At 38.4% G+C, this 25,483-nt stretch overlaps 1 protein-coding gene across 1 annotated transcript in view; it reads right to left on the bottom strand.

Moving 5' to 3' along the window:
* Positions 1 to 25,483, bottom strand: part of LOC126336794 (mRNA (2'-O-methyladenosine-N(6)-)-methyltransferase) — a 144,678-nt gene that overhangs the window by 112,345 nt on the left and 6,850 nt on the right. The window contains exons 4-5 of the mRNA XM_050000818.1: positions 6,366 to 6,505; positions 6,136 to 6,290 (exon numbers count right to left, since the gene is read on the bottom strand). Coding sequence (XP_049856775.1) covers positions 6,136 to 6,290; positions 6,366 to 6,505 — 295 coding nt within the window. The remainder of the gene's footprint in view (positions 1 to 6,135; positions 6,291 to 6,365; positions 6,506 to 25,483) is intronic.

Genomic DNA, 25,483 nt, shown 5'->3' with positions numbered 1-25,483 from the left:
GGAAGCAAGTTCTTCTGGATCCAAAAGCAATCAAAAATTGACAAATAACATTATTGACTATCTAAGTTGCCATGGACATTACGAGATCAGAGGAAAAGGTGGCCACAGTAAGGAAGACATTCAAGTAAAGCCCTTCAAAATCAACAAAGGCTGAAAAAGTGACTGGCATTACATGCAATGCTGTGCATGCAGTTCTCCACAAAGAGTAACATTACGGACTGTGAAAGCTGCGTTATATTCAAATTTTGTATCCAGATGACTGCAATAGCGATAATTTTGTGAAGGGATGCTCACATGGCATTAAGATCTGCTAGACCTGTTGGAAAAAAATATGTGGTGTGATGAAGCTTTGTTTCATGTATGGGTTTCCATTAAGTGTCATGGTAATTGATGAGTGGAAGATGGTCCCACAGAGGCATTTCGAAAAAATGCAGCAGGGCAAGGCAAAAGTAACTGTTAACTTCTCCCCACATTAGTAGACTCTATCTGTTAGGACATACTATGAATGCTGCAAGATACCCGCAAAAGTTAGAAAACTTTTTAAGGTCTACACTTTCTGAATGGGGCAAGTTCCACGAACTGTTATTAATGTAAGTTGGATCTCCCTCTCATAAAACCTTGCCCATAAGACAATGCCTTGATGAATGCTTCAAAGGATGCTAGAAATGTCAAGGATGTACCACAGTATGGTCACCTCACTCCAAGTGATTTCTTTCTATGGGCTAAGGAAGAAGTTTATAAGTAAGCCACAAATGCTTGGTGAACTTGAGAAGAAGATCCATGACATTGTAGTTGGTGTTTGTGTTGAGTTCCTGAGGAAGGTCACAGCAAATGTACCTGTTCATTTAAGACAATGTCTAGAAAATACTGGAGCACATACTGAGTAGTAACTTTTGGAATGATAACAGTATACAATAAACTCCGTGCGAACAAAAAACTGAGTCTAGCTTTTCCTTATTGTAACAGATATGAATAAATCGCCAATTTTTCTTTACTGTTGATCAGGATCTAAGAGGACTCCAATGCTGATACTTGGTGATTCTGCTCAACATGTTAACTACAACAGCTGAAATGTGCCCACTGTAATGCAGATTTATCACAATTTCATGCCAAAGTATCTCATAAAGCTTATTGTGATAAATTTGGATCATGCAGCTTGTATCTTACGACAGAATTACTTTTTGATGCTAATTTTTCTCCTGATTATCCAAATAGTTACAGACTTATTCAAGATTACAGAATATTCAAAATATGTATTCATCAATTTCTGTCTGATTTTCAAAATGGATCCTCTCATATTTGATTTTTGTTTTTTGCACCATTGAAAAGAGCTCATTTTGTTTGGTTAGGAAAAAGTTTAAAAGCATGCTTTGACTGCTATTAGCACTGCAGATTGTGCAGGGTTTTTAAATATGCACATTTGAAAATGATGTACAATCTGTTACTAGCTGTATTTAATTTTTTTTAAATAAAAGTTAATTTTTTAAGCCATCGAGATTTGGAAGTGGTTTGTATGTTCATTTAGATTGTTTCTCGCTATTCTGGAATGCACTGTAACACCTTTCACCATCTATGAATGTGCAATTTCTTTAAAGGAGATACATCCAGCATTTTTACATTCCACAGTTGAAAACAAAATCAAGTGGAAGATAGAATGAAACTGTAGCTTGGTGGATGTTCAATGATACATTTAAGTGCAGTATAGCATTGGTTTTGGAACTAATTCTGCATATCATCTGACAACAATTTATGGTACTTTCTGAGACACCGAACTCCTATATCACTTCTTTTGTAGTCCAACTTTGGGGTGATAATATCTAAATCTGCAATTTCTCTCACTGCTATGACAACTGCAACTTTTCTGTTCTTTAACTATAAGCCTATGATCTAAGCAGTCAGGACATGTCTTATTTGTGCTGCATGTTTGAAAATCTTGTAGATCAAAACCCCCAGCAGCAATAATATTACATGCAATTGTTTCTCGAATTTCTCTAACCTTTCTTTTAGCATAATCTGGCAGCTCTCTTTGACACGTGTAGAGATTTTAGAGGAGAGATTCTGAAGGAGAGATTCTCGTGGATGTGCTTCTTCTGCTTTATCTTCCGACTGTGATGAACCTGGCTTCCTCCCACCCCACCCCCTTTTTTTTGCTGCAAATTGTTTTTGACGTGTTGGGCAAATTTTCTGACCAGGTTTAATATTGATCTTCGTCATCATTTTCAACTGATAAGTTATTTTCAAAGTAACAACCAATAATCCTTTTTCACAGAATGGTTCTTTATGATTACAGCAGAATTTCTGTAGACATTCATACTTATCCAAAAATGCTTTGTGACGAAAGCATATTTTGGCATTTTCACTGATACAAAATCCACTTCTTTGGTTAAGTAATTTTTTGTTGTTGTGCAGAAAATTTTTTGATTTCTTTGGAGACTTTTGGTTATGCAAAAGTTTTCAGGTGATATGCAGAATAATTCACCATTGAAATGCTGCCTTGGAATATCCATACGTCTACAGTTTGATTCCAATTTCCACTTGACTGTTTTCAACTGGTGAGTGTAAAAAATGCTGGCTACGTCTTCCTGAAAGAAACTGAAGGTTCATAGATGGTGAAAAGTGTTGTGATGAATTCCAAAATAGCGAGAAACAATCTAAATAAACAGATAAACCATTTCTAAAATAAAAGGTTGAGCAAATTAACGTTTATATCACAAAAATCAAAGACAATTACTAACAGATTTTACATCACTTTCAAATGTGCATATTCAAAAACACAGCAGAGTCGGCATTCCTAATAGCAGTCAAAGCATGTTTTTAAACTTCTTTATTATCACTGGACTGGTTTGTCTCAAAACAGAAGCAAAATTTACCAGACCTCTTCAATGATTCAAGGAAAAATCAAACCTGAGAGGATCCTTTTGAGATACAGCCTTTCGAAAATTTGACAAAACTGAGAAATTCGCTTTTTGAACTGACTTTAATCTTGGATAAACCTGTAACTATTTGGATAATCAAGAGAAACATTAGCATGAAAAAGTCATTCTGTCATAAGATACATGCTGCCAAAATGTGATGCAAATATTTCACAACAAGAATTATGAGCTACATTGACAGTGAATTGTGATAAATCTGCTGTACACTGGGAATTTGTTCAGCTACTGGTCTGTTACACCAAAAAGTTGAGCACAATCACCATGTTCCAGCATGGGAGTCCCATTAGATCATGACCAACAGTAAATCAAACTGGGTGAGTTATTCATATTTGCTGCAATATTGAAAAACTAGGCTTTGCAAAACATGTCTAGTGGCTCCACCACATTACTTGTTGAGCCTTAATTTGGTATAGTTTCACGTAAGACCTGGGAAAATTTCATCGATATTGGAGAGGGTTGAGCAGAGACCTTGTTAAAATTTAGGCCACCTGACATGAAATGACCCTATACCTAACTATGATAATGACATCCCAGAATTTATTCCAAAGGACGCGTGGAAAGTCATTCAGGATGTGAAGGAAGGAAAGGCATCATATGATGGTTGTGTTTCAATATATATGATTAAAGCTGCCAAAAGTTACAGAAAAGGACACTGCAAAATTATTTAAAGAATGGTAGAGAAAGAAAATTCTTCACAAACAGGACAACCCTGTAATTAATCTCCTTCATAAGAAAGGAAAAAGACAGAACATAAGAAAAACTATTGCTCTATCTGTCCCCTACATATTAGATACTAGATAATCACCCAAATTATCACCAAGAACATAGAAAAAAGGTGTGAGATTTTGATAAGGCACAGGAACAAACTGTCTTTAGTAGTGCAAGCAGAACAATTACCCTTTCCTAATCACGAACGAATAATGAGTAAGAATTGCCATTAAGTATGGGACTCAATAACTTTGAGAAAGCTTTTGGTAAAGCTTTTGATTCACTCTCAACATAAATCTGTGTTGACATCTGTTCATAAATAAGACCTATCTTAGTAAAGTGGAAAAGATACACAACAATGCTAGATCTTCCATTAGACTCCCTAAAACGAGAAAATGAAGAAGGAATGTGTGTTAATGTAACGTATCTAAAGCACCTTCATTTTACTTAAGTCACTGTATGGTTTCTTTTAAATGCAGATAAACTTCGACAACAAACTGAAGCACTGAATAACTTAAATCAATGTTTACTGATAATTTTGAAATGTTATTGTGAGATACAGGCTTTCAATGGCAAAACATATGAAATCTGAGGTGTGGTTAGAGATGTAACAGGAGAACAGGACTTTTATTGGGGTAAATGTGTCATAGATGGATCAAGGAGGTTCTTTTCTGAATTTCAAAAGATAAGAAAAGACTGAAATGGAGTACTGGTGGAAAGTGTGTAGATGGCACTAGAAATCAGTCAGAAGCAACATGACTAAAAATCGTAATGCTTGGAACGCCTTAGCAGAGGTCATTATCTAGCAGAGGCTATGAAATGGGTGATGAAAATCACCACTAAGAATATTTTGTGATGCAATTAAGGTGTATGATTGCGTATCATAAAAAAACTTACAATATAATGGCACAATAAAAAGATTCACACAATCAAAGCTTTCGGCGATTAAGACCTTTGTCAGCAGTAGACACACACACGCACGCGCGCGCACACACACACACACACACACACACACACACACACACAAGTAAACACAACTTGCACACATGCCTGCAGTCTCCGAGAGCTGAAATCACGCTGCGAACAGCAGCACCAGTGCATGATGATGATGGGAGTGGCGACTGGGAGGGGGTAAGGAGGAGGCTGTGGCAGAGAGGGGGAGAGATAGTATGGTGGGAGGGCAGACAGTGAAGTGTTGCAGTTTAGATGGAGGGTAGGAGAGAAGGTGCGGAGGGGGGGCGGGGGGGGGGGGGGGGTGGTAAGTAGCGGAAAGGAGAGAAATAAAAAGAAATTAAAAGACTGGGTGTGGCCGTGAAATGACGGCTGTGTAGTGCTGGAATGGGAACAGGGAGGAGGCTGGATGGGTGAGGACAATGACTAATGAAGGTTGAGGCCAGGAGGGTTACGGGAACGTAGGATGTATTGCATGGAAAGTTCCCACCTGCACAAATCAGAAAAGCTAGTGTTGGTGGAAAGGATCCATATGGCACAGGCTGTGAAGCAGTCATTGAGATGAGGGATATCATGTTTGACAGCGTGTTCAGCAACAGGGTGGTCCACTTGCTTTTTGGTCACAGTTTGTCAGTGGCTGCCCATGCAGACAGACAGCTTGTTGGTTGTCATGCCTATATAGATTGCAGCACAGAGGTTGCAGCTTAGCTTGTAAATCAAATGACTGGTTTCACAGGTAGCCCTGCCTTTGATGGGATAGGTGATGTTAGTGACAGGACTGGAGTAGGTGGTGGTAGGAGGATGTATGGGACAGGTCTTGCATCTAGGCCTATTACAGGAGTATGAGCCATGAGGTAAGGGATTGGGAATAGGGCTTGTATAAGGATGGACAAGTATATTGTGTAGGTTCGGTGGACGGCGGAATACCACGGTAGGAGGGGTGGGAAGGATAATGGGCAAGACATTTCTCATTTCAGGGCATGACAAGAGGTAATCGAAACCCTGGTGGAGAATGTAATTCAGTTCCTCCAGTCCCGGATGGTACTGAGTTACAAGGGGAATGCTCCTTTGTGGCCAGACTATGGGACTTTGGGAGGTTGTGGGAGACTGCGAAGATAAGGCAAGGGAGATTTGTTTTTGAACAAGGATGGGAGGATAATTACGGTCAGTGAAGGCTTCAGTGAGACCCTCGGTATATTTTGAGAGGGACGGCTCGTCACTGCAGATGCGACGACCACGGGTGGTTAGGCTGTGCCTATCATGACTCAGCTCCGCTATATGGTGAGTAGCAACTATTGTTACATTTCATCCTGGATTTTCCATTGATTACAATATACTGGAATAGACAAATCGGATTTTTGAAAGAAAAAAAAAACAGTAAATAACTTAGGATAAAAAAGACCACTTACTAAATAGCATGCACATGCATGACCCCCTCCTCCCCCCCCCCCCCCCCCCCCCCCCACACACACACACACACACACACACACACACACACACCCCTCACATTTATTAATCTCTAATATTATTTTGTTACACAAACCTTCTCTCGAATGACACAGTTCTTCATAACACTGCCGGAGCTTCAAAGCCAAATTACATCTGTAAGCTTCAACATCTGGGTGTGGGTGAGGTATAACAATTGGAGGCCTTTCATAAATAACAGCATTTGTTGGAACTTCTAGATCCCATGGTCCACTGGAAATAGAAAATAATTCAAATAAACATTCCTTGCAAGTTCACATGTGGATATATTGCTGTTACCAGACTTACGCTAAAATGAACTTCTTCATAACCGGACTCCCCACAGCTTCTTCTGATGCTCTCCTCTTAATTGCAACAACTGCTGGCGGACCATTTACCATTGGAGGTGGTGGATTACATATTCCCAAAGGATCCGTAATTGGATCAAACTGCATAACAATAAGCGCATGTTAATAGCAAAACAATTGAATCACCTCTTACAATTTAGAAAACTACCAAAGAATCAAAAAAAAAAAATCCTTACTTTAAGGCTAACACCACCAAATAAAAGAAATGATTAAGGGGAAGTTGGTAAAATGAAATAAGATCTATTTGGTAATTCTTCACAATAAAACAACATTTATTTCACAATGAAATTCTTGCATGGTTGATGTTCTGCACCTTATAAGTGTGCATTAAAAAACATCTTGCTGTATGTGGTGAGTTACATTTAAAAATATTTAAATGCCAGATCACACTGATGATGGGATATATGCCCAAATGCTGGTCTGGCAGTTAAATATTTTGACATGGAGCTCATGGTGTATAACAAGATGTCTTTTAAGAAATTAATTTCACTCTCAACTTCTCTTTGGAGTTTCACATTCACAATTAAAATAAGTACTGCTTTTGATGAAGAAAGAATTACAAAAAGAAAAGAATTTTGCTCATTAAATAATGCTCACGGAGTACAAGAGCAGTTAAAAAAAACATATAATTAACTGTTGGTGGGTTACTGACAATTTTTATATGGGAAAAGTAAATGGAATGATCTTTTCACCTGTGATCTGAATTATTATCTTTGGTGGATGGTTGCAAGATTTATGCCCAAAGAACTCTTATTCCATGACTATTGTTAAAAACGAAGGAAAACTTTGTCATTATCGATAAGCAACAGTTCACCTTAATACTCAAAAGTTTATCTGACAGTAACACACATAAAATCAGAGCAGTTTAGAGCTGCAGATAGCAATAAGGCAAAATGTAGAAAATGACACACACAACACAATAAGTTCAGGAAAACTTTGATAACACATGGCAAAAGAGTAGGTTGAAGTACATAGTAATCAGAGGGCTAACATGATCATGGAAGCCCTTCTGCTTGGGAGCAGCTACGGTAGAGGAGTGCGACTTAGTACAGAACCCTATGGGCAGGGAAATATGAGGTAGCAGGCATATTTTTAAGTCAAGCAATGGTGTCTGTAATTTAGGGTCTCAGTGGAAATACCCCAGTATATGTTGTTGTTGTTGTTGTCTTCAGTCCAGAGACTGGTTTGATGCAGCTCTCCATGCTACTCTACCCTGTGCAAGCTTCTTCATCTCCCACTATCTATTGCAACCTACAGCATTCTGAATGTGCTTAGTGTATTCATCTCTTGGTTTCCCTCTACAATTTTTACCCTCCACGCTGCGATGCCTCAGAACATGTCCTACCAGCCGATCCCTTCTTCTAGTCAAGTTGTGCCACAAATTTCTTTTCTCCCCAATTCTATTCAATACCTCCTCATTACTTTTGTGATCTAACCATCTTATCCTCAGCATTCTTCTGTAGCGCCACATTTCTCTTCTTCAGAAACGCTTTCCTTGCCATTGCCAGTCTACATTTTATATCCTCTCTACTTCAACCAGCATCAGTGATTTTGCTCCCCAAATAGCAAAACTCATTTACTACTTTAAGTGACTCATTTCCTAAAGTAATTCCCTCAGCATCACCTGACTTAATGCAACTACATTCCATTATCCTCATTTTGCTTTTGTTGATGTTCATCTTATATCCACCTTTCAAGATACTGTCCATTCTGTTCAGCTGCTCTTCCAGGTCTGTCTCTGACAGAATTACAATGTCATCGGTGAACCTCAAAGTTTTTACTTCTTCTCCATGGATTTTAATTCCTACTCCGAATTTTTCTTTTGTTTCCTTTACTGCTTGCTCAATATACAGGCTGAATAACAACGGGGATAGGCTACAACCCTGTCTCACTCCCTTCCCAATCACTGCTTCCCTTTCATGCTCCTCGACTACCTCAGTATATAAGATAATGTAAAGATTATGCAACTGACAATAACATCACACCCATTGTTGGGAATGCAAAATGTCAACCCTATAATGAAGCATTCTGTCAAACATGTAAATGCAGAGTTTCATGAGTTGCTCATCATGGATGTGACTGACATGTGGTACAGTGGACGTCTGAATATTTTCAGTACGAGATTACATGTGAAACTAATTTCCAGACGCACTCAGTGTGTAACAAGAACACTGTCTCCTCAAACACTAAGCCTTTCTCAATCAAATTTTTGCTAAAGCTCCAAATAATCACTTTACAGTTGCCAGTGGGTCCAATGACATCATCTCTGAACTTAACAACTCTGTACACTCGGAGACTAACATTGCAAGACTCCATCACTGCCCAGCTATAGCCATAAACTCGTCACTTGAGTCTTGTGATAACAGAAAGTCTACTAGCATGATGATTATTAAATACCAAAACTATAACTGATACCTCCCACCGAAAAGCAGAAGCATTGAGTGGTTAATAGGTAAATATAAAAAGGAAGAAAACTTGCTAGCTTTTAGAGTAATCATTTTTTGAGTTAGATATGCACAAATTCCATGGTATTTTTAACAGGAGTCATCTGTACTAGTGATGTAAAGACATTCCAAATCTGAATAGTGCTTTATGGAAAACCTGCACCATCCTGAAGTCACATGAGCTGGGAGGCAGTATGGGTTTGCAGACAGAAATTCTTATCTGCAGATGTCGAAGTTCATTCCAGAGATTTTTCTACCTTATCGTTACATTTCAAGATCCTCTGCAAACAATTCTAATTTTCAGTGTCCTAGGGTCAATTACATCTACTACGTGCATGGGCTTTCTTCTGTAACTCTCATACACCTTCTGCTATATACACAACTTACTGTTTACTCTTTGTAGTGTAATAAGTAAGATGAGCCACGTTTTGCAAAAACCTTTCCAGAATATGGAATTAATGTGTCTGTTGCAAGGGTGCCAAGCTTTCACTTGTAATATGGTTGGGACTTATTTAGATACAGATAGAATTTCACAACAAAAGAATCCTGAATTACAAAGGTCCCATGTCACAAAACAGTCTTTAGTCCTAGCCACAGTATCACAGACACAAAAGCGGTAATGAAGATGGGCATTATTGCAAGCCTACTAAATTGACGAAGTCTAAATCATGCTCACCAGAAGTGATTAATCTGTAAGCCTGATACCAAGTATTGCCATTGCTACAAAAAACTGAGTATATCATGAGAAAAAAATTGCTCATTCACCACAAGCTCCACTGCTGGAAACCATTTCCTACCACAGGGGCAGCCCTCCACTTCCAGTGCTTGTTAGTGTTAATTCTTGAAAATAGGTATTGATGCTTAAACAATAAAATTAATTTAGTTTTCTCTTCACTTCTCAGGGCTTATCACCATGTTTTTGTACAATTTTTGTTAACACAGATCACTTAATGGACTGTGCCATTAAAGGTAGCCTGCTTCCTCACTTGTGTGCCACCTGCACCTGCATTTCTTATGTAACAAATCACTGTCCTAGGGAGCACGCTAAGTTCTCTGTGCTAATGTGCCCATGTCTCCTTGACTGGAAGAAAGTCATACCGCATAAGTTAGTAAGGGATGGGACTGATCCACCATAGTACACAAAACACGTCAGAACACTGTTGCAGAAGCAACAAAAAAAAGCATGCCACATTCAGAAGAACGCAAAATCCCCCAGACTGGCTATGTTTCATGGACGCTCGAAGTTTAGAGGACGCCAATGTGAGATGCTTCTAATAGTTTCCACAATGAAACATTGTCTCAAAATATGCTAGAAAACCCAAAGATATTCTGGTCATATGTAAAGTACACCAGTGGCAAAAAAACAGTCGATACTGTATCTTTGAATTTGAGCCATATCTGGTCTACACTTACATAATTAGCTTGGAAGGAATGGAGACTCTTTCTTAGGAAGGCATCAAGTGAATTATGAGCTGTTTTAAATAGAAATATTTTACGTTTATTTTTAGTGGTTTCAGTTGATATGGTTTTGAGCCTCGCTACAAAGACCTTGTGTTCACTAATCCCTGTATCCGTCATGACGTTCTCTATTAGATCGGGATTATTTTTGGCTAAGAGATAAAGTGTGTTTTTGCAACCATTTACAATTCGTGTGGGCTCATGAACTAACTATTCAAAGTAATTCTCAGAGAAAGCATCTATTACAAATCTCCAACAATTGTAAATGTATGAGTGGGGTGCTTATTTGTAATGAGATTCAAGTTTTCTTTGAACCATTCAGGTATTATATCATCTGAGCCGGGGGTCGGTGGAAGGAGCCAATTATTATTTTGGTATGGCTGTTGAGTAAACCTCTACCCACAGTAATTCTATTTCAACTTCACTACGAGATAAACTACAACCAACAGACACAAACACACCACCACCTACTTTATTTAATCTATCCTTTCTGAACACGGTTTGCGCCTCTATAAAAATTTTGGCAGAATTTATCTCCAGCTTTAGCCAGCTTTCTCTTCCTATAATGATTTCAGCTTCAGTGCTTTCTATCATCGCTTGAAGCTCTGGTACTTTTCCAACACAGCTACGACAATTTACAACTACAATACTGACTGTTGCTTGATCGATTCTCGTCGTTTCTTTGCCCTGTACCCTTTGAGATTGGAGCCCTTTTGATATTTCCCGAGACTGTCTAACCTAAAAAACCACCCAGTCCATGCCACACAGCCCCTGCTACCCATGTAGACGCCACCTTTGTGTAGTGGACACCTGACCTATTTAGCGGACCCGAAACCCCACCACCCTATGGTGCAAGTCGAGGTATCTGCATTGTTAATGCAAAATGTATGTGCAATCTTAAATAAAAAAGGAAACAAAGGTAACTGATTGCCTTAGGAAGGGCAGCACAGTGTAGTGTGCATTATTGTATTCCCTTTAAAAGTCAAATCAACTGCTTAAAAAACAAACAAGACTGTCTGTGCTGTGACTGTAGAAAACTAGAAAATTACACTCCAAAGTGTGTTACTTTTTAACAGTACAGATATCGAATGATAGTGTATTTGTTATTAATTTTTTGTGGGCACGTGTGTGAGATATTTTCAATGGCTACTGCTGATTAATTTTTGTAATACAGTAACTGGAACCAAGTTGTGCCACTCATTACTATTATAGCATGCACCATTTACAGCAAATTTGAAACACACCCAACATTTTATCGCGTTCATTATCCAAGACTACGTTCAACATTATTGAACAATTTACATTGTTGCTAATTCTTCCATCACTTATTAAAGGTTTTTACATTTTCTGGTATTTTACTAATGTACGTACTGCATAAAAAAAGAAATATTCTTTTTCAGTCTCTCTCTGCAAATACTATAGTTGTACTGTATTTCTGCTACTTTTTGAAGTGTTAGCTCTCTGACAGCCCAAAATATACAGATATGAAAATCGTCGGTCCATTCAGTGTCATTACAACCAGTTCTACTTGCAGCTTGATATAGACTTTTGCATAAGAATATAAAGACTCAATTGTAAACTCTACAAAGGAATGTATAGTCTCCATGAAAACTATTTTTACTTCTAGATTCTGACTATGAATTGCAAAGTTCATTCTATATTCACTCTTGCTACTAACCACAAATACAATTAGGGAGTATGGGTATTGACTCTTCAGTGCAACAATCTCCAAGTATCTGAATAGACTTCAGCACAATGTTCAGTTATACATTTTTAATGCATTTGTGTCTAAAATCAGACTTTTTCACTTTAACTGCATTGTCCCAGGAGATTATGCCATAGAGCAGTAGTGAGTGAAAATACGCAAAGTCAGCAATTCTGTTTGCAGGTCAACGCAATTAGAGAGATTTATTAGAACAGCAATTAGAGAGATTTCTTAGAACAGAATAGGAAAACATGAGCTTTTTGGTTAACACTAGGAGGACCGATGTTAGTGAACTACCTGGAAGAACCACTATTGGTCTGTTTGGCCGATGACATTTACCTTTCCTTTTTTTTTCAGTTTAACTTGTTAAATTAAATGTCGCTAGTGTATTTTGGTCACCAACTATATCACTTCACTTACAAATCCAAATAAACATACTGTGAAGTGCCACAAAAATTGGTACACCTGCCTAACATCGTGTATGGCCCCTGCAAGCACACAGAAGTGCCGCAACACGATGTGGCATGGACCCAACTAATGTTTGAAGTAGTGCTGGAGGCAACTGACACCATCAATCCTGCAGGGTGGTTCATAAATGCGTAAGAATACGAGGGGGTGGAGACCTTTTCTAAACAGCATGTTGCAAGACATCCCATGTATGCTCAATAATGTTCATGTCTGGGGAAGTTTGGTGGCCAGTGGAAGTGTTTAAACTCAGAAGAGTGTCCCGGAGTCACTCTGTGACATTTCTGGACCTACGGGGGGGTTGCATTGTCCTGCTGGAATTGCCCAAATCTGTCGGAATACACAATGAAGATGCATGGATGCAGGTGATCACACAGGATGTTTACATATGTGTCACCTGCCAGAATCGTATCTAGACGTACCAAGGGTCCCATATCACTCCAGCTGCACATGCCCCACACCATTACAGGGCCTCCACCAGCTTGAACAGTCCCCTACTAAAAGGCACAGTCCATGGTTTCATGAGGTTGTCTCCATACCTGCACATGTCCATCCTTTCAATACAATTTGAAACTAGACTCATCCGACCAGGTAACATGTTTCCAGTCATCTACAGTCCAATGTTGGTGCTGATGGGCCCAAGTGAGGTGTAAAGCCTTGTGTCGTGCAGTCATCGAGGAACACAAGTGGGCCTCCAGCTTCGAAAGCCCATATTGACGATGTTTAATTTAACGGTTTGCACACTGATACTTGTTGATTGGCCAGCACTGAAATCTGCAGTAGTTTGTGGAATGGTTGCACTTCTGTCATGCTGAACAACTCCCTTCAGTCGTCTTTTGTCCTGTTCTTGCAGGATCTTTTCTGGTCACAGCGATGTTGGAGATTTTATGTTCTAGTGGATGCCTCATATTCCCAGTACACTCGCAAAATGGTTGTACGGGTAACTCACCACTTCAGAGTGGCTGCATCCCATCGCTTGTGTGCCAACTTTAACACCACGTTCAAACTCCTTTAAATCTTGGTAACCTCCCGTAGTAGCAGCAGTAACCGATCTAAGAACTGCACCAAATGCTTGTGTCTTAAATAGGTGTTGCCATTTGCAGCATTGTACTCTGCCTGTATTCTGTATTTGAATACAAATGCCTGTACCATTTTGTTTGGCACTTCAGAGTACAATTATAAAATACCATTTTTTTTTTATCTCTATGACTTATTCGCAATTAAACCACAAACAGGCCACAAAAATATTTTTATTAGGAAATATAAAGAAAATTTTTCACAATACAAGAAAATAACTTTGCCTTTCTCTATAACATGTTTGCAGGCAAAGTCACCATCTTTATCAAAACACTTTGCACACCCACGATGAACACTTCCCACACATGGACAAAAATGAATTTCTTGGACTGCACAGGCATATTTTTAGTTTTGTTTGACCTTTCACATTCTCCTATCTGGCAACTTTTCAACACTGGTACTTTACATATTTCAGTAGTCACAGTGAATGTATGAACAGGCTCTTTCCTAGCTTATAAATACAAAGAAAAGAGTTGTTCTGTTATTCTGGTAAGAAACATTCACCAGGTGACTTTTTCTCCTGTTGTATCTGTGTGAAGGATCTATGCGCTGATTCTGGTAAGATCTAGTATGTTGAAAAAGATATGCGCAAGCCATCTGCAGGGGCCATACTGAAGGGTGTGTAGACAAGACATATGGTTGAGAATAATAGTTCCAAATTTTATGGAATTGTAGAAGGTCATCTGGATGAAAACACTGGCACATCATAATAATGAGGGGCACTAAACTTCTGCACAGCACAACATATTGACAGAGCACAGCAACTAATGTATGCCCAATGCTCCACTAAATAAAGTAAAATGTAAAGAAAAAGAAGAAAGGAGATCACAACAATGAAATAAAATAAGCTAAGTGGGTGTAACAACCCATTATTACACCTTGAGACATGAAACCTAAAAGACATTGCACTGGTCAAAATGACTCGCTGCTGTCTTGTAAGGTAAAAATTCTAACAATTCATTCAGCTTTTGAAACAGATGTTTGTCTTTTACAGAAATTATAAACCTCCAAAGCACATTAAAAGTCATGGAATACAACCCCAGTAAAGTAAAACTTACTTTGTTTATTAAGTAATTAACTATTAAACAACACTCACCGGACAGATTGAGTGTCAATTTATCTGCATGCTGGCACTACCTCAGTGCCTCGTCTATTTGGATGACCAGGAACTTCACTCATGTAAGCTTATCTAGTGTATGCCCATCGATTTCTACTTCTGGTACCCATAGGCAATTTTAAGCTTTTTGGAATTGCATAATATCAGTTCTTGTAGAACAGAAGGAGAATCAGTTGTATGGTTGTTCTGCTATTCTATTGGCTGTGTCTGGTGTCAATGTTTTTGGTCCTTTATCAATATATTTGTGTCAGCAAACATGAAAGATTTTGACATGTCCTCAGTGACAGAGGCAAATCATTTAAGCTGGTCAAGAACAAGAGTGGTACAAATGACAAATCTTTTGGAACATAATATTTTGTGTTTCCTCCCTTTGAGTTTAGTCTTATTTAATTTGCTTATGTGAACCTCTGTTTTCTGCTGTTATAAGACTCTGCTCATGCAATGGGAAGGTCTTAAATGTCACATTATTTTAGTTCCCTGGTAGAAGTTTATGATCCATACAACCGAAGGCATTGGTAAATCACAGTGTAATTTTTCTTATTTTGTTTTACAGAAATTAAGTTTGTGAGATCATCTATTGCTTTCTCAACAGAGCAGCCTTTATGAAAGCCAAACTGAGCTGTTGTTAAAAGTTATTCTTAGAGAGAGAGCAAAATACTATGTTGTACACATCCTCTCAAATATTTCTGAGGACACAGGTAAGCGAGTTTATAATTACAGGGCAGATGCTTATCTATTCATTTACAAACAGGTGTTACTACTGCATACTTAACTCTTTCTTTCATACTAAAAATACTGCTGTAGTAGGTCAGACAACTTAATATTTTGTTACATTTAACATTTTAGTCTATGGCTGATATTTGGTGTTTGCATTTTTTTGCTGGCCACGTCAAATGAAATGGAAGATGGCAGAGATTGTAGCACATTGTAATATTGCTTCAGGCCTGGTATAAGAGTTCCACCTAATGATTTTTATTTCTTTTGCTTTTCCCTCTTTCCTGCGTACAAGGACAACCACTACTCTACAATGTGTGAGTGTCAAACAAGTTGCCATGAACCTGTGACACACGACAATGTATTCCTTACAATTGGGTGGTTCATAGACTGATCCTCTGAATTTATCACTGGTAGGTTTACTTTTGCATACAAAGTATTCTTGCCATACTTGTGACATAAGAGAAACTGCACTGTGTTACACTTACACAGATGAACATTCAGCGTATTGTGGCATCACTTGACTAAGAAAGTATTAAAGTAATACAATTTTCTAATTCACTATTTAATCATTTGTGTTTTCCTCGCAACTATTTCTCATTTAGTTTCCCATTCTTCTAACAGTTCTTCACTTTTCATATCTATATGCTCTTTGCAAATCACAATTCACTTAACATTTCTGTAACAAGTTAAACTGTTTGCCAGAACACTACTTGATTCTGGAACCCTCGAATTAACCAATTACTTTACTGTTCATGCCTCATAGAATGACTAAGGATTTCAACTTGTCATTTGTTTCCCTTCTTACATTTTCAAAAGCCTCTTATGCAACAGTGACGATATAACACCTCCGGGAGAAAGAAAATAGAAGAGCACTTGGTGTGACCAAAATCTCTCTTGAAGATTTTAATCAGTCAGCAATGTGTGCACAGACTAATTGGTTGCACACTGTTCATGTAATTTTTACCAGTGTATGAACTTTCTGCAAAAATGTTGATTGTAGTCTATCTTCTACATAGAATAAACTATGCGATCTCACAACACACTTACTTCAGTGAATGGCATTAAGGAGTTTATTCCTGATGGCACAGTTGGACTGATCTGAAATGAAGGGCCTGCAATCTGATACTTCCCCAGTAGCTTAATCACTTTTAAAGTATCAACTAATTTCTAAAGACCTTCCAATATAAATAAACATGAAATTTCCTCAACAATTCAGTCTAAAATGTTTTAACAAAAATTGCCTTTTTTAGACATTTAATAATCCTTACTTTCAAGAGGGCATTTGTAGCCTATGAATGCTATGGATGAAATGAGCATTACAATCCCCTTCCCTGAAGAGGAACTAATATCTCAGTCAATGAAGACCAAAAAAGCTGAATTGGGGGAAAAACTGTGCACTCATGAATTTTTGCACTGTGCTAGGAGGAAATGTTCTGAACAACATGCTTAAAGACCTGGCCCGTGGTATATGAGCATTGGGGTGGGGGCTTTTAAGGGTAACTTTTTACATTTTTCTTGAATAAGTCGAAAACTGTGGATTCCAGTGCAAAATTAAACTACATTAAATTTTTTACAAAAAGAGGTCCTATTCATTTTTTCTCTAAGACTAACAGTTTCTGCATTGCAAAGGATGGAAAAAATTACAGATTATTAAAACTATTGCTTTAATGGTATAAAATTAATGTTTATCTTTAAACTCGGAAGGTTAAAAACAAATACTAAACTATGTACTGTGTCTAAGTGCAGTACAGCCATATTAAGAGCTAAGTTGTGGCCGGGGGTGCAAGGGTGTGAAGTGAGGGGTGGGGGGAGGGCTACGTGGCTTGAGAACTGTGCCCACATGCTTCCCTCCTTCATAGGTCTGCAAACAGAAGATTGCATATGATTTCCCATTCTGTTTGTCCCACCATGTCACAAGAAGCAACTACATGGTGTCTGACAAAGTTATGTCGACCGTCCACAATGCGCCTTATGAATCACTGGCAACACGGTATGCATACATGCCCAGTGGATGTTTATTTTACACAAATGTGTTAAAACTTCATAGAATGCAATTTGAGTTACTAATAACACCAACAAAAGAAATATACGGATAGAATTTACGTAAATCACAACGCACTGTTCTACACTGCTATAGTAGAAATTGATTTTTAGTCTGTTGTATGGCAGGGTAGTGTACTTCCAAGAAAAGCAACTTCCCCCATTATCAGTAGTGCTCAGTTTTCAGTTTACAGAGAGACTATACCTCCTCAGCATATTCCCTGTCCAATTCTTGTATGTGAGTAGCCACAACAACTTCACTAAGTTCATGTTTATAGAGAAGAGCTATTTTCCCTTTATTGCCTTCACTGATTAATTATTTGCTGTTGTTAAGAAGCTACAATGTAAAAAAAGGTCAAAAGGTGAGCTGACAACTGTCTACCACACTAAAGAGTCTGTCAATAAGTACTCGACAATATCAATTTCATTGTCTCCTCTGGCAATATCAGGAATACTTTTCACACCTTGAGAGGTATCAAATGCGTCATCTCAGTCTCAGCTCTCTCAACATCTGAAGAGACTCAGAAGGTTAAACTGCATCCCTCTACCACAGGTCACCTAAATGTTATAGAACTTCAGATATTTCAACGTAAGTCAAGCAACACATTACAGAAAATAATGTTCTACATCTGAACATGACCAGTTCCATTGCATCATAAACAGTCACATCCATGTTGGAAGATACGATGTGGATGTGTCTAAAGGCAGCCCACTCTACAAGTGCCAGCAATTCCTGAATGGAAAAGATTTATGCACCAGACAAGCAACACAATGAATGGGCAGAGAAGTGCAGTAACTATCCGGTCATTCACTAATTCACCATCAAGTGATTACAACACAAATATATGGCTTTACAATATGTTGTCAACAATATACAGCAGTAAGGTGTCACATTTTTCAATCCCTTTCCCACCAACACTACAAGATCACAGCAACATCTCACTTACAAGTTAAACATTTCCCACCCATTGTTTACAGGAACATGTTTTACATAAAAGCTCACTTCCCACCTGCAAAAAATACTCACTCAATAAACCGAAAATCACTCCATTACACAAACATGAGCTCAGTGAAGTAATTTATCTACTCACATAAGCAAACTGGGCACAAAATGTTGGGAAGATATAATCTGGCTGCAAACTGAAAATTGGGCAGTGCTTGTAGTGGGGAAAATTGCCTTTCACAGAATGTACAGCTGCAGTACGTATAGAAAGAAACTTCCACATGGGAAAAATATGTTAAAAACAAAGATTCCAAGACTTACCAATGTCTGCTTGTGTCTGTGTATGTGCGGATGGATATGTGTGTGTGTGTGTGCGAGTGTACATCTGTCCTTTTTTTTCCCCTAAGGGAAGTCTTTCCGCTCCCGGGATTGGAATGACTCCTTACCCTCTCCCTTAAAACCCACATCCTTTCGTCTTTCCCTCTCCTTCCTGAAGAAGCAACCATCGGTTGCGAAAGCTAGCAATTCTGTGTGTGTGTTTGTGTGTTTTGTTCATGTGCCTGTCTGCCGGCACTTTCCCGCTTGGTAAGTCTTGGAATCTTTGTTTTTAACATATATATATTACATAGTGGGGGTAGATAAAGTGGAGAATCACCTGCTCGAACTTCAGTCTGCAGACATACGAAGGAGGGGACTTGCATGAACACAATCCAGCACTCTCCTTCTCTCATGCTTCTATCTCACACATCCATCCCTCTTCGCCCTGTTACGTCCTCAGAACATAATTTATCCCTTAATCAAGCTCTAATGCACTAACATGTGGTACACAATTTAACATTTGTTTTTAACCTACTTATTCATTTAGAGGTAAAAATTAATTTTCTACTGTGAAAACAATATTACTGATTTTTCCACCCCACTTGCAACACAGAAACTATCAGTCCCACAGAAAAAATGAATAGGACTTCTTTTGTAGGAAATTTAATGCATATTAATTTTATACTCAGAAAGATTTTTACTAGGTGCCAATGTTTTTGAGTTATTCAACAAAAAACTTTTTTTTATTATGTTGTTCCCTGATACTCCCTCCTAGCACTGTGAAAAAATTTGCAAGACATGCTCTCCCCCCCCCCCCCCCTCCCTCCCTCCAACTTTCCTTCATTGTCTGAACTACAGTGCCACTGTAGCCACCCACAAGTCATGACTGAAAGGCTCAGGAGGAAAACCAAGTCCTGCATGAGGCATATGTTTGGTTCATGTCCTGCATTATTCTTACAGTAGCAAATGTGTGCATTTATTATTAGGTACAAGATGAAGACTAAGAGTAAGAGTATCTGATGGTGTAGTTCAAACAAAATAACCTAATGGAGGATCAGGAGAGCAGAATTTTAGTTGGTCCTTCCCCCTCTTTCAATATTAGATTTCAGAAGTAGGTACAGAAACTGTGGATTGAAAAAAAAAGGGTAATGCACAGGCTGACAAAAATTTCGTGTTAGCTCAGTGAAAACATGACAGTAAAAATAATTTCTGTTGAGAATAAGAGGTAACTGTTTTACACGCACTCAAGAATGTTTAATTACTGTATATGTTGTAGTATGTTACCATTACATCATTGTAGTTACAATGTCTGTGTTTACATAGTGTCTGTATCTTCACATTACATGTGTGCATGTTTGAAGGAACAGACACTTTTCTGAGAACTGTAGCTATGATAATTATTACAAAATGGATTTGCATTTTGTAAATTTGGATTGACATCAGCTGTTGTGACAATGAAAATTTGTGCCAGACCAGGACTCAAACCCACATTTTTCACTTATCATTAGCATTCACTTTAACCCTTTCAGCTATTCGAGCATACCTCCAGGACTCCGTGACACATTGAAGTTTGGGTTGGTCTGGAGATGTGCTCAGATAGCCAAAGTGGTTAAAGCTACCAATCGCGATAAGCATGAAATCCGGAGTTTCATTCCGGCTCAAATTTTTATTTGTCACAAACAGTGGACATCAACCCAGAGTCACAAAATGCAAATCCATTTCATAATGTAATCATTAAGTTTAATCCAAGTACATACATGGAGGTATGTTATGTCTAGAATCTTCAAAATATTATTTTCATTGTTGAGTTTGAGTGAGGATCAAAGTGTCACAGACCATTTGAGGTTTTTATTATTTGTACCCTATCTGTGTTATCATCAACCATCAGAAGCTCTTCTGGAACTGTTATTGGTTTTACACACTTTCATGAAATTTTAACTGGTAATTATTCAAACTTTTCAAAAGTAAAGTGTGGCAGATTAATTTCTGTCTTCTCACATCACTCTGATATGGTATAAAACAAGGATTTTTTCAAATGTAAGGTCTGTTTTTCAATGACGTCAACAGCTAACCAAAGAAAACTCTCTTCAGTTAGAAAGACAGACTGTACACAAAGTGCAAGGTCCAGGATCTACACTTAGAGGTCTACTTGCTCCCGTCCCAAGGATCTAATTTATTCTTGAGTTTGAGGAGCACAATGAGGTTTTGATTCGAGATGCAGCAACAAAACATTAGATGCCAAGTAATTATGTCATTAAATACTGTATGGCATATGGCATGCTGGAGCTTCCTCAAGGTTGCACAGTATATAGCTGAATTCATTGTTGTCCCTTGTGGCATTAAGTGGATTCCCAGGACACCAAAACTCTTCCAAAACACAGATGCCAATAAATATTAGGTGGAAATTGTCTGTTAGGGTTTCATTTTGGCTCAGGAATACGTGTGTTGCCATTCCACTGAATGCTGCTTTGTTTCTTGAGTTATGTGAAAATCTAAATCTGGAATTTATTAATGAAAAACAGAAACTAATATGAGTCCATGACCACTGTTGTTGCGGTCTTCAGTCTGAAGACAGGTATGCAGGTCTCCACAATAGTCTATCATGTGCAAACCTCTTCATCCCTACTTAACTACTGTAACCTATATCCATTTGAATCTGCATCTGTAGCCATCCCTTTGTCTCTATCTGAAATCCCCCCCCCCCCCCCCCACACACACACACACTTCCCTCCATTATCAAATGATAATTTATTAATGCCTCAGGATGAGTTCTGTCAATGATCTACATCTACATCCATACTCCGCAAGCCACCTGATGGTGTGTGGCGGAGGGTACCCTGAGTACCTCTATCGGTTCTCCCTTCTATTCCAGTCTCGTATTGTTCGTGGAAAGAAGAATTGTCGGTATGCTTCTGTGTGGGCTCTAATTTCTCTGATTTTATCCTCATGGTTTCTTTGCGAGATATATGTAGGAGGGAGCAATATACTGTACTTGACTGTTCAGTGAAAGTATGTTCTCAAAACTTTAACAAAAGCCCGTACCGAGCTACTGAGCGTCTCTCCTGCAGAGTCTTCCACTGGAGTTTATCTATCATCTCTGTAACGCTTTCACAATTACTAAATGATCCTGTAACGAAGCGCACTGCTCTCCGTTGGATCTTCTCTATCTCTTCTATCAACCCTATCTGGTACGGATCCCGCACTGCTGAGCAGTATTCAAGCAGTGGGCGAACAAGTGTACTGTAACCTACTTCCTTTGTTTTCAGATTGCATTTTCTTAGGATTCTTCAAATGAATCTCAGTCTGGTATCTGCTTTACCGACGATCAACTTTATATGATCATTCAATTTTAAATCACTCCTAATGCGTACTCCCAGATAATTTATGGAATTAACTGCTACCAGTTGCTGACCTGCTATTTTGTAGCTAAATGATAAGGGATCTATCTTTCTATGTATTTGCAACACATAACACTTGTCTACATTGAGATTCAATTGCCATTCCCTGCACCATGCGTCAATGCGCTGCAGATCCTTCTGCATTTCAGTACAATTTTCTATTGTTACAACCTCTCAATACAACACAGCATCATCTGCAAAAAGCCTCAGTGAACTTCCGATGTCATCCACCAGGTCATTTATGTATATTGTAAATAGCAATGGTCCTATGACACTCCCCTGCGGCACACCTGAAATCACTCTTACTTCGGAAGACTTCTCTCCATTGAGAATGACATGCTGCGCTCTGTTATCTAGGAACTCCTCAATCCAATCACACAATTGGTCTGATAGTCCACATGCTCTTACTTTGGTCATTCTTCTTTTAGTCATGTTGTGCCATACATTTCATTTCTCCCCAATTTGGTTTGGTCCTCCCTCATTCGCTACTTAATCTAAACATCTATTCTTCTGTAGCACCACATTTCAGAAGCTTCCCTTCTCTTCTTGTGTGTTATATTTCCCTGCAAGCCTACACTCCGACACTGAAATACACATCAGATATTGAAAAAGTCTACTTTTTGAGAAATGCTTTTCTTGTTATACTCAGTTTGCATTTTATATCTTCTCTGCTTTGGCATCATCAGTTATTTTGCTAATCAAACAGAAAAATTTGTCTACTACCTTTAATGCCTCATTTCCTAACCTAATTTCCCCAGCATTGACTTAATTAATTTGACTGCATTCCTTTACCCTGGTTTTACTTTTGTTGATGTGCATCTTGTACCTTATTTTCAAGACACTATCCATTCTGTTCAGCTGCTCTTCCACGTCCTTTGTTGCTCCAGACAGAATTACAATGACAGCACCGCACTTCAGGGTTTGCCTTCTTCTCATTGAACTTTAATTCCCTTTCAAATTTCTCCTTGGTTTCCTTTCTTGCTTATTCATTGTACAGCCTGAACAACATTGGGGATAGACTACCATCCTGTCTTCTTCTCAACCTTTGCTTCCAATTCACACTCCTGATTTTTTATGACAGCAGTCTGGTTTCTGTACACATTGTAGATAATCTTTTGCTTCCTATATTTTATTCCTACTATCTTTAGAATGTCAAAGAATGTATTCCAGTCAACAATGTCAAAATCTTTCCCTAAATTTACAAATTCTATTAGAGTAGGTTTACTTTTTGTCATCTTATCTTCTATAATAAGTTGTAGGGTCAAACCCAAACTGATCTTCCTCAAGTTGGCTTCCTCCAGTTTTTGCCATTCTTCTGTAAATAATTTTTGTTACCATTTTGCAAGGGCCTAATGGTTTGGTAGTATTCAATACTGTCAAGACCTTTCTTCTTTGGAATTGGCATTATTACATTCTTCTTGAAGTCTGCGGGTATTTCATCTCATATCAGGTGGAGTGGTTTTGTTATGGCTGGCTCTCCCATCTCAATAATTCTGACAGAATGCCAACTAGTTGAGGTGCTTTGTTTTGACTTTGATCTTTCAGCACTTGGGCAAATTTTTTTCATCTCCCATCTCATCCTCATTTAATTTTTATTCCCTTGCTGTACTGTCTTGAAGTTCACTCTCTTGTATAGCCCTTCTACATATCCCTTCCACCTTTCAGTTTTGCCTTCTATACTTGGTACGCACTTGCCACATGAGTTCTTGATACTAATGCAACTGATTCTCCCTTCTCAAAAGGTTTCTATTTCTCCAACAGACGGCGCCTATCTTTCCAACAGTCATTGATGCTTCTAAGCTCAACGGTCCTTTATCCATTTTTACTTTCTGCCAATTTTATCTTTTAAATGCCTGTATTTCCTTTCACCTGCTTCATTTGCTGCATTTTTATATTTTCTCCTTTCATAAATGAAGTTCAATATCTCCTGTGATGTGAAGATTCATCCAGGGGCTTTTCTTCTCACCTATGTGGCCCTCTACTGTCTTCACTACTTCACCTCTCAGAGCTACAAGCTCTTCTTCCATATTCCTTTCCCCTACATCACTCAACAATTGCCTATTGCTCCCTTTGAAGCTCTCAACAACTTAGTTCTTTCAACTTATCCAGAACACACCTGTTTAATTTTGTACCTTTTTGCAGTTTCTTCAGTTTTAATCTACAGTTAATCATCTAAATTAGAACAGAGTCATCAGCCCCTGGATATGTATAACAGGTTAAAATCTGATTCCAGAAACTGTGCTTTACCATTACGCAACCAATCTGAAACCTTCCAGTACCTCCAAGTCTTTTCTGTATGTACAGCCTTTTTGTATAATTCTTAAACCAAGTGTTAATATGATCAAACTATGATCTGTGCAAAATTCTACATGTCAGCTTCCTCTTTCATTATTTTCCACTAGTCCATTTTCCCTTTCCTTTTTTTTCCTACCATCAAATTCCTGTCCCTCATCAAAATTACAATTTTGTCTCTCTTAACAAAAAGTTGAACAATTTCCTTAACCACATCATACATTCTTTCAACTTCTGCTTTAATCAAGTCATAGTGTTTTTAAATCTGTGGAGTCAGTTGGCACAAATACTTGTAGTATAATTTCTGTATTTATGTATGTATGTATGCATGCATGCATATCTTGGCTACACTAATATGTTCACTACACTGTTCATAGTAGCTTAACCACACTACTATTTTCTGATTCACTATTAGATTTGATCTAGTATTAAGAATGCTATTCGCACCTGATGAGAAGATCTGTTCTTCTTCCCATCACATTTCAGCAAGCCCCACTACATCTAATTCAAACTACCTGTTTCCCTCTTTAAATTCTCTGAACTACCTACCTGATTAAGGAATCTAACACTCCTTGCCCATGGAATACCAGTTTTGTTTTTCTTGGTGAAGAGAGCCCCTGGAGTAGCCCCACCGAGACTACTTTGCCTCTGGAGTATTTTGCTCACGAGGATGCCATCATCATAGAACCATCCAGTAGAGCTGCATGTCTTTGAGATAAGTAAAGGTTGCAGTTTTCCCTAGTTTTCATCAATTTGTAGTACCCTTGCAACTACTGCAAAGGCTTCTGCCTCTCTGCAGAAGCCATATGTTTGTCAACGTGATCATTATGCATACACCTGACAAAAAGAAATGCAACCCCTCTGGTCAGTATGCATGCACTGACTCAATTGGATAAAGAGCCACAATACCATTGTATACTCACGTGAGGTACGCAGGCTGTGTGCCTTATATCAACACAAGCATTGCCTTGTTAAAAACTAGCACCATAATACTGTCACATGAGAGGTAACACAGTTGGATATAGGATGTCCACAACATACAAGTGTGCCATCAAGATTTCCTCCAGTAACTACCATCTGTGACA

Source organism: Schistocerca gregaria, chromosome 2 (genome assembly GCF_023897955.1).
Source record: "Schistocerca gregaria isolate iqSchGreg1 chromosome 2, iqSchGreg1.2, whole genome shotgun sequence".
Classification (NCBI taxonomy): domain Eukaryota; kingdom Metazoa; phylum Arthropoda; class Insecta; order Orthoptera; family Acrididae; genus Schistocerca; species Schistocerca gregaria.
The sequence above is the reverse complement of the archived record's forward strand: the minus strand, read 5'-3'. Positions and strand labels throughout refer to the sequence as shown.